This window comes from Acartia tonsa, chromosome 9, assembly GCF_053477335.1.
Source record: "Acartia tonsa isolate MP-2025a chromosome 9, ASM5347733v1, whole genome shotgun sequence".
Classification (NCBI taxonomy): Eukaryota; Metazoa; Arthropoda; class Copepoda; order Calanoida; family Acartiidae; genus Acartia; species Acartia tonsa.
The window spans coordinates 3136256-3147290 of NC_137268.1; the positions used below are offsets into that span (position 1 = coordinate 3136256).

Here is an 11035-nt window from a genome sequence, read left to right on the forward strand (position 1 = left end):
AATCAGATCAATCAGATGATTTTATCACATACCTAACTACTGCAGGAATCACCATGAAAAATTTGAAATCGATAGGACACTTTCAACATGCCTAAATTAACGAAAAAAGCTATCCGTTACAGACTGACCGACCCTAATTATAGAAAAATCTTCGCTTGTAATAAATAAAAAAACAAGGATGACAACATTTGTAATTACCACAAGCGCAGCAATAATAAAAACAATATTGATTATTGATCTGAATTTTTCTGAATTTTCCGTCAGTCAAAATAACAGTTCTTTAAAATTTTCTTTTAAAATGTTTTAATTTTACTGTAGAAACTCTGTGACCAAACCGTTTATTTCTAGATAAAATATCTCTTTTTAAAAGCGAAGCTTTTCTATAATTAGGGTCGGTCCGTAAATACGTCCGTCAGTCCGTAACGGATTGCTTTTTTCGTTAATTTAGGCATGTTAGAATTGTCCTATCGATTTCAAACTTTGCATGGTGATTCCTTTAGTAGTTAGGTACGATTTAGAAATCGTAGCAACTCTATAATCAATCATTGCCAGAATATCCGTACGTCCATTTTAAACATGTCGATTTTTTAAAACTTTTTTAACCACAAATTTTCATGTGATCTAATCATCCGATTGATCTAATTTTTGGTATATTAATTTCTGGGACAACAAAGTATAATGTTATAAGCGAAGCAACTCTATAATCAAAATGTAAGTATGTTCATAAACATTATCCTGTATCCAGCAGTTTTTCAACAAATTTACTTACAATTTTGCTCTGACTTTTATAAATTCATATTATGATACTTAAGTTCTAACACTATACAAGTGTTAATGTCCGTTTGTCCTACCGTTTCAGTGCTTCGCTTTTATGGATGTTGCCATCCTTGTTAAAAACGTTATTTTATGAAAATTCTGAAATTCTGATGAATTTACATACATCAATGAATAGCAACCAATACCACCGAAGAACCTTAGAAATAAATCTAGAAAATACGAATGACAATATCCATAATAGCGAAGCTCATCAAATCAGAAGGACATATCCTTATAATAAAGTAACAGAATGTTTGTATGTTTGTCTTTGTGTTTGCACCGAAAGATCTCGCTAACCGCTGAACCGATCGGGTTCTCATTAACAGGGTAGCTTCTCATCGGTCCCGGGAAGATTTATAACTATTTAAGGGAAGGGTACCACCACCCTCCCAAGAGAAATCGCCCCTAGAAAAAAATTCCCACCCTCAAAAAAATTTTACTTTTTCTTTTAAAATCTAAAATAAGAAATTGGGTTATCAAATTCGATTACCCCTCTTTTTCTAGAAGCCTCTAGGGGCGTTGCCGCTAGTGTATTATAAACGGTCAGACCATGTTGACAAAAAATTAGCTATATGCTTTCCAAATTGTACCTACCTGTTACAGGAATCACCTGCAAAGTTTAAAATCTTTAGAACAAACCTAAATTGTCAAAATAAATGGACGGACATTAGAACAGAACCTTATTGTACAAAATCTTCGCCTTTAAAGAGGGGAGAGAAAGGTAAAATTTTTAGAAAGCAAAAAAAGAGAGAGATTAAACGTGTAAGAGTTACATGCGTTCATAGAGTGAGAAAGCGCGCGAATGGGCAGGAGAAAGGGAGAGAGAAATGTGCGTACAGAGAGTGCGACGCGCATAACTTTATGCGTCAGCGCGCACCGTTAATGTATTGACGCATTTTTTGCGTAAGCTTTCGAAAAAATGTTTCTTTTAAAAAAAATTCATAAAAAAATTATCAAAAATCTTTAAAGAAAATTTTATTTATAAATTTTAAATGTTTAGCATTTTATATATTTTAAAATTAGTATTTTTTTTTAAGTAAAAATAATATTTTTTTGTACCATAAGCAATTTCTTGAGCAATCCTGGTTTATCGTGCATAGTATTTGTTTGAGTATAAATAGAGAATGCATAGGTAGATATAGTTTAGTTCATTTCAAGTTTAGGGTCCACAAACATATATTTATTTAGGGATAACATGGTAAGACATTTTTTAAAAAATTATTCAGCTTTAATTAATATTTTATATTGTCTTTTCAAAACATAAAATCTGGTACAGTAAAGAAGAGAGGGAGGGGACATTGGGCTATTTATTACACTAGTCCACAAAGTTTTATAACAACTTTGGGGACTAAAATTTCATTTGATATGTTGGTTAAAGCCGGGAGGGAGGGGACATTGGGATATTTATTACACTAGTCCCCAAAGTTTTATAACAACGTTGGGGACTTTTATTGAATTTTGATCAGTTGGTTTATTTAGTTGAGTGTTCAAACGTTTCAACCACTAATAGTAAATTACAGAATGGTACATCATTTTATCGGACATTGTCTTATCCCTTTAGAACCCTGGATTTTATCAGATAAACTGAAACGACAAAGTATCCCTTTATTAGAATCTTGTTTTGGTGAACAAAAGAATTTAGAAGTCAAGTGCATGTAGTTGAACAAAAGATTAGTTACAAATAATGTGATCGCACCTACAGATAAAGAGTGATAAAACACAGGGAACCAAAGGGATAAGACAATAGCTGATAAATAGATCACATCCCCAATGATGATACACAAATACTTCTGTAGATTGAAATTAGTTGTTGAAATGTTTGAACACTAGACCTAATGAGCCAAACAATCAAAATTCACTAAATTCAACGCCAACGAATAAGAATCGTTATTTCAAAAATTTGGGGACTAGTGTAATAAAAAGCCCATTGCCCCCCCCCCTCTCTCTCTCTCTCTCTCTGGATAAAACAACGATTATAATAGCTTCTCTATAATAAAGGTTGTACTTAGTTAGCTTGAATTTTTAGTTATTAAAGAACTAAATTACTGATATTAAACTTTATTTATTATTTATAGAGTGTCATTATAATTTTAGTACAGATACTTAATATTTTTTAACAAAATAGAACATTATAAATTTGTTTCAAAACTTTTCTCGTATTCATTCGTAACCGATTAATATCCGGTGGATTAGAACCGGTTCTCATCCATACGAAAAAATTATGTCTAGCATCGTATTATATCCAGTTTTCTAGTACTATAAAAAAAACTGGTTTTATTTTTGTAATTGTACGTTTTATATCCGCGGAAAGCTGTTTATAATACTATGCGAGAAATAACTGTCATATACTACTTTTGGATGTTGTCATTCTTGTAATATATGTAAAGATATGAAGTATTAAAGATAGACAGAAAGGGCTTATATTGAATATCTCTCGATAATAAAAAAGAAATAAAAAAATATTAAAAGATTACAATACAAATACTTTTTTATTGACAGACATTTATTCATTTTGATTCCTTTAAGTGTATAAAAAAAAGTTAGGGGTATAGTCACTTTCATGGCAACGCCTCTGAAGGGGCGTTTCTTCGCATTTTCACAGTAGCATTTCTAGCTTCTGTGGGGGGCTCTAACCCTGCGGGGCAATAACCTTATATACAACCTAGCCTAGCCTAAAATAACCATTTTGAAAAACGACGAATCGCCCCTTAAGAGGCGTTGCCACGAAAGAGAATATACCCAAAGATAGAATCAGAAATAAAATAAAAATAAAGGGGAAGATGGAAGATTATATTCAGGGGGTTTGCAGTCCCCAAAGTTGTTAAGCCAACGAATAAAAGTTTGGGGGAGTAGTGTAAAATACAGCCCAATGTCCTCTCTCTCTCTGCCTACAACACCTTTTATACGCTTCTGTTTTCAAGTTGGAACATTTTTTAAAAAAGCCTTTATATCAGTTTATTACAAGAATTATAAATTCTGCAATATAATTAAATGAAATCTAAATACTAATTGAATAATTCTATATTATATTTAAGATTGGGTACCTCGTATGCCTGCAGCTTGCTGTAGTTCTTGTTCAGACATCTCCCCTCCCCCAGGAGAATATTGAGACACTTCTGGAACATGCCATTGAAGAACAACAACAGGTAATAAATCCATTAATCTACAAATAAATCCATTAATCTACAAATAAATGTAATCTACAAATAAATGTATAAGGATTGATGTGTAAACTTACAACTACCTGGCCCAATCAGTGGAGATTCTTTACGTCTGCTAGCAAATTGCTTTCTGTTCTTTTGTAGCGACTTTGATGTGTTTATGTTTCCGACGCTATTAGCTGATTACAAAGACATAATACAAATCGGGAAAGAGTCACTGCCCTGTGGGCAGAGTTACATATAGCTCATGCCCCGTCTATTCTTTTACTTTAATCCATTTTCAAGCATATTAGTCAATTCACAGCCTATTTGACTTCATGAAAAAAACATGTGAACTTTGATTGCCAAAAGAAATTAAACAAAAATATCAAAAACAATCATTTTGTTATAAAATGATAATGTAGAACTCTGTATTTTCTTTATTGAAACTTTAAAAACTAATGTTTAGATTGCTTCTAAGCCGATTAATATACGCGCCATTAAAACTGGTTCTCAGCCATACTGAAAATTCATGTATAAAAAAAATAAAAATCTTAAAGTTAATCTAATAATTTTTTATTATGATATCCACGGAAGGCTGTCTATAATACGATGTGATTAATAGCTATTAAAATATGATTTTAATAATGGATTAAAACTGTACAGGACTTGAGTCAACCTATATTTGAGCAAGCTCCTAGGAATGGAAGAGCAAGAAACTTCGGCAATGTTGCTAATATCCTTGCTGTTGCAGGTCAGAATTAATCATTATTAGGACAATTTGTATTGTTATTGCAACTCATTTGAAGTAATCCTATTATATAAAGTAGTATGCTTTTTGTCTGAACCGTAGAATCTCGTTAACAGCTTAACCGCTATTGTTCTCTTTTACAGTGAAGCTTCTTATGGGTCCTGGGAATGTTTATAACTATTTTGGGGTGTGATATCTCCACTCTCCCAAGGTAAATCACCCCTAGTGTATAATAAAAAATTACAATATTTAGCATAATCTCTATTATTGCTTGCAAAATAGTTTTTCTCTAAAATGATATTGTTTTATTGAAAACAATATTTATTGCTTGACTGAAATTTCCAAAGAAAAAAATTCCGTGCCTTCCCTCAAAGTGAATAGCGGGCACAGACAAACCCCCTCCCTTATTCTTAACCTCTACCGGATACCATAGTTCTGAGTGGCTACCCTGTACCCAATGTTACCTAACCTGACCTTATATAAAACATGAAAAAACCCATCCCCTTATAATATATTTTTTATTTTATTATTATGCTCGACTTGACACTTTAAGAAAAATGACAAAAAATTCTATGTGTTTTTTTTTGTATCGCCAGGTGCAGAGCCCCAAAAAGTAGATCCCAGTGGTGGTTACAGTGGCAGAAAACGTCGTCAAACCTTTGAGGACTATGATTATGAGCAAACTGAAACCGGTAAGTATTTATCTTTTCAAAGATAGAAATTTCCTTAAATCAGACCAGTTTCAAGTGTTTGGAAGGGTAGGGGGGAGGGTCCGTCCGTCTGTCTGTCCCTTAAGATCTCGGTAACCACTGAACCATTCGGATTTTAATCTTTAGGAAATATACCTAATGGTCCTGTGGTGGTTTTAGGCTATTTTTTGGGGCGTGGGACACCCCTAACCCCTCAAAAAATAACTCCCCCCCCATTTTTCCCCCCGAAAATTTGAAATCGAAGGAGGGGCATCTCCAATTTTTTTTTATTACCTCTTGGGGCAAAGTCCGTAGAGGCTAGGGGTGAAGCAGATGGAAAGATCGTCAATTTTACTAAGTGTTGCCCCCTAACGACAGCTGAAAAACACGTATAGGTTTCGTGATTTCTTCCCCTGAATTATTTTCTTTATTGGTATAAGCTGGCAAAATCCATTGATATAAGTAGACGTATGGACTTCCTTTTTTTTCAATTAGAATTAGTTTAGATTATTTTCTCCTATTTAGCCAACCAAGAAGAGCAGTTTGAACAGGCCCAAGCTCCCAGAGGTGGTAGAGACTTTGGAGATATTGGAAGTATTCTGGCCATTGCAGGTACTTGTCATTTCATCTTTGTAAAAACATCACTGACCTCAGGACGAACCCCAATCTGTCCTACTTTGAGAAAGACGATTCCAGTGACGTCATATACGTTTTGGGAAAGAAAAAGGCAAGGGGGGAAGAAAATCTCTTCAAAAGAGATGGGAGAAAAGGGAAGAGATTTTCTTTCCCCCTTTCCTAAACGTATATGACGTCACTAGAATCGTCTTTCTCAAAGTAGGACAGATTGGGATTCGCCTGACCTCAGGGATAAGTAGACTAAATATTTAAATTTCTGTTTTGTAGGAGGAGGTGTTTGAAAAGTTGTTTATTTAACTAGTCTCCAAAGTTTTATAATAACGTTTTCTTATTCGTCGCGTTTGCTCAACAACTTTGGGGACTTTTTTTGTAAATTTTGATTTGTTGGTAAGTTGAGTGGCCAAACGTTTCACAACACTAATTATAGAAGAGGTAATTATGTACCTCATCATTGGGGATGTAGATCAATATAACGGCCATTTTCTTATCCCGTTAGATATCTGAGTAAAACTTTAACATTCATCCAATCTTGCTAATGGGTGTAATGTAATATTGAGTTTAAAAATCATAAGTTGGCTTATATTTACTGATGTAAGGTATATCTACCAAAGGGGGGGGGGGAGCCTGTACCATCTTTCAATTGAGTCTTTGAGTATCAGCCCATAGCGTTAGAAATATAACCACAGCAAGCCTCTACAAAAGAACAGAAAGCAATTTACTAGCTAAACAAAAAGGTTCCCAACAGTTTTCTGAGTTATACATCTATACTTTCATACATTTTGTGTTGTGACCTCCATTTTTGTTAAAGGAGCCAAGCCCGTAGAAGTTGATCCTAGCGGCAGTTACAGTGGCAGAAAACGTCGTCAGTCTGCTGATGATTATGATGAATATGTTTATGAGCAAACTGAAACTGGTAAGGATGTCCTTTATTTCATTAATTCACCATGCTCCTGCCTCCTTAATTTCTCTAATCATCTTAGAAATCAGCGTTTAAAAAAAAACAAGTTAATTCGAAATAATATTTTTAAAATGATTCAAAAAAGCTAAAAACCATTATTTTTTAAATGGATTCATGGTTTCTTAAATATTTAGTTGGTACGCTTTTCAAACTGTACATTTAGAGACGGACGGAATGATCCTAAATGTTGAATAGCTTTGCTTTTCGAATTGAATAAAAATTGAAAATAACCCCAGTAGTTAGGCCCTAACCTTGCGGGTCTACCCTACACCTAATATAACCTAGCCTAACCTTATATATTTAGCTGACCAAGAGGTAGAACAGACCCAAGCTTCAAGAGGTGGTAGGGACTTTGGTGATATTGGAAGCATCTTAGCCATCGCAGGTACATTGTGTAACACTCATGCTTCAGGGACGGACGAACTGACAAAGTGAATTATATAGCATTTGTTCAATTGGCATAATAAAGAAAAAGAAAAAGAGAGAATAGTTAAACGGCTTTCCGCAGATATTAAATGTGCCGAAGGCACTGGCTAAAAAAACTGGTTTTAATCTTATGATTGTACATTTTTATATTTGTAGAAAACTGGTTATAATACGGTGCTAGACATAGTTTTTTCGTATGGATGAGAACCGGTACCTATCCACCGGATTCAAATAAATACGAGAAAATGAGATAATTTCTAAAAACGACTAACCTTAAAAAATGTGTATTATTGTCTTGTAAAGAAACACTGACAAAACCAGTGATGGATCATCACCGAAAATTTCAGCTGTCTATCTTAAATAGCAAGAAGAAAATCTAATTTCTCCCACAGCGTTACAGACTGACTGACGGACGAATTGAGACGGACATAGTGAATTGTAAAGTAGCTTGGCATTGATTTTATGTTATTTTTTGTGGTTATAGGTGCCAAGCCCCAAGCTGTTGATCTTAGCGGTAGTTACAGTGGCAGGAAACGTCGTCAGACCTTTGAGGATTATGACTATGAGCAAACTGAATCCGGTAAAATATTGATAATACGAGACCTTTTTCATTACCCTTTTTAAGAGCGAATCTTTTCTATAATTAGGCTCGTTCAGTACGTCCGTCCGTCCGTGCGTAACGGATAGCTCTTTTCGTTAATTTAGGCATATTAGAATTGTCCTATCGATTTCAAACTTTGCATGATGATTCCTATAAGAGTTATGTACGAGTTAGAAAGCAAAGTAACCAGAAAGTTCGTAAGTCCATTTAAACATGTTGCTTTTTAACTTTTTTAACATTAAATTTTGTATGATAAACTTAATCTATTTAGTTAAATTTTGGAATATTGATTCCTAGAACAACAAGGTACAATATCATAAGCAATGATTTGGTGGAATATTGTATAGAAAACAAGCAAAATAAATCTAAAATAATATTTGTTGCTCCCAAATGACAAATAAAAATTCACGTATAAATTTCGTATAAATTTCGTATTAATTTCGTTGTTGGTATAAGTTGGTCCATTTGTCCTTTCATGTGATTTTAGAGCTTATGGATGTTTTCATCCTTGTTTATATTTGTATTGAAGATATATCCGTAATTGACCATGTTGAATGTTTAGACAATGCTGAAGTGATTGACCAAGTTGTTGAGCAGAATCCCCGTGGTGGCAGAGACTTTGGAGACATTGGCAGTATCTTGGCCATTGCAGGTACATTCTTAGGCAGTATTTTATTACTTTTTATCGCATCGTATTATAAACAGCTTTTCGCGGATATTAAAATTTTAAGATTGAAACCAGTTTTTGTTAACCCTGTGGGGACGAAGACCTGGGATAACAAAACTGGTAGTAACTTTATGACTTTATTTTACTATTCGTGGAAAAATTGTCTGTTATACATGATTTATCAGTATGGCTGAGAACCGGTTCTAATCAAGCGGATATTAATCGTTTTCGACTCATACTGGAAATATCTTGACGCCATATATTAATTAGATTTAATATTTTATTAAACAGCTACTTTTCGACATTTTTATGACATCTTTGTAATTGTAGGTGCCAAACCCCAAGTAGTTGATCCTAGCGGTGGTTACAGTGGCAGAAAACGTCGTCAGTCCATTGATGATTATGATTATGAGCAAACTGAAACCGGTAAGTATTATTTTTTTTTCTCTCTCTCTCTCTCTTTCTCTCTCTCTCTCTCTCTCTCATTCTCTCTCTCTTTCTCTCTCTCTCTCTCTCTCTCTCTCTCTCTCTCTCTTTCTCTCTCTCTCTCTCTCTCTCTCTCTCTCTCTCTCTCTCTCTCTCTCTCTCTCTCTCTCTCTCTCTCTCTCTCTCTCTCTCTATCTATCTATCTATCTTTTTCTCTCTTTAACTCTTTTCTCTTTTTTTTATTTCTTTCTCTTTTCTTTACTTCTTCCTTAAGGTATTCAATTTTATTTTTCTTATTATTTCAAACAACTTCATTTCTTCCATACATAAATATTCTTGCAGACAACAAATTTATAATATAACTTTAGCTAAAAAGGATAAAGAAGATACAATTATTAATGTTTTAGTTGAATCTGATGTAGCTACTGGTGCGGAGGCTGCTGAGCTCCCAAGATCTGGCAGAAATTTTGGCGATATTGCACACATTCTGGCAGTTGCAGGTGAGGCGTCAATTTACTACAGGGATCCAAAGGGATAAGAAAACGGCCGATAAATTGATGTACATCCCCAAATTTAATACACAAAATTATCCTTTCTGAAGAAAACAGTTTTTGGTTAAAACGTTTGGACACTCAACTTAATGAAACAACCAATCAAAAAAGTCCCCAAAGTTAATGAGTTAATAAGAAAACCATATTATAAAACTTTGGGGACTTATGTAATAAACAGCCTAATGATCCTTATTCCTTAATTTGATACATAAATTATTGAGTTGACCACCAAAGAACCTCCTCCAACCCTCCAACCATCCTGCATTCATTTGTATAATTTCATATATATTTCTAGTATCTGAAGGGTGCCCAATTCTTATTTTAAGACACTTTACTATTTACACTTTAAAATATAAATTCTCATTCAGGTGCTGAGCCCGTGGAAGTTGACTTCAGTGGCAGCTACACCGGCCGTCGCAAGCGCAGCGACACTCTCCCCGTCGACTCTCTCGTCAAAGAGGTGAAGCTGAAGGCCGTTAAGGTGAACACCCATGGCAAGTATGGCTCTCTCATCCATGAAGCTGTGGACGGCGCTACGCCTTCTAGAACAATCTTTGACGAGGCTATCTATGGCTAAGAAAACTATTGCTCCAAACCAAACCAGAAACCAAAGAGTCTTTCGCCTGTACAACCCGTACAAACAAATACAAACCCACAATTGAGACCCTAAAAGTTGAAATGAAATGAAATTGAGAATTATGAAAATTGTAGATCAGTGCTTTCTTCAAATATAAGATGTGAAGCAGGAGGAAATATTATTGTGATATCCATGGTTTATTTAGTTCATATGTATTTATTCTAATATTATTCTATGTATTAAATAAATAATTGAAAATTATTTACACAGTTTATTTAAAAACTAGCGGCTATGCCCCTAGAGGCCTGTAGGGACACGTAAAATTGTTTCTTTTCAATCTATTTTAAAATCAGCTAATTACCAAAAATATTTTTTTCTCCCATAGATGGTGTTACTTATGTTTTTAGCTAATTGCAAAAAATGTCCGCAGGGCGGCGTTTATTTAATTTTTTTTGCCAATTTCTCTGGGGAGGGTGGTGGTACCCTCCCCTTAAATAGTTATAAACCTTCCTGGTACCTATGAGAAGCTACCCTGTTAAGGAGAACCCGATTGATTCATCGGTTAGCGAGATCCTTCGTTAACAACAAAAAGACAGACAGACATCGTTCTACTTTGTGTTATAGACTACATTGTATTATAGATAAAAAATTCCGAATTTCATTTGGATATACCCAAATAAAAAATAGCTTTTTCCCAAGTTAAATTAAACTTTAACTAAGCTCAAAGAATCAGAAAAACGTACGTAAACAATATTAGAGTAGCAGCGTTATCAGATCAGACTGACGAACGGATAGAC

The 11035-nt window shown here is 34.3% G+C and overlaps 1 protein-coding gene across 1 annotated transcript; it reads left to right on the forward strand.

The window, feature by feature from the left end:
* Positions 1 to 1943: 1943 nt before the first annotated feature.
* Positions 1944 to 10499, forward strand: LOC145328018 (uncharacterized). The gene is made up of 12 exons (XM_080171565.1): positions 1944 to 2014; positions 3852 to 3962; positions 4623 to 4710; positions 5304 to 5399; positions 5922 to 6008; positions 6841 to 6945; positions 7295 to 7375; positions 7901 to 7996; positions 8580 to 8669; positions 9015 to 9110; positions 9518 to 9610; positions 10030 to 10499. Exons 1-12 carry the CDS (start codon positions 2012 to 2014, stop codon positions 10236 to 10238), a joined length of 1155 nt encoding a protein of 384 aa, XP_080027691.1. The 5' UTR covers positions 1944 to 2011; the 3' UTR covers positions 10239 to 10499.
* The last annotated feature ends 536 nt before the right edge of the window (positions 10500 to 11035 follow it).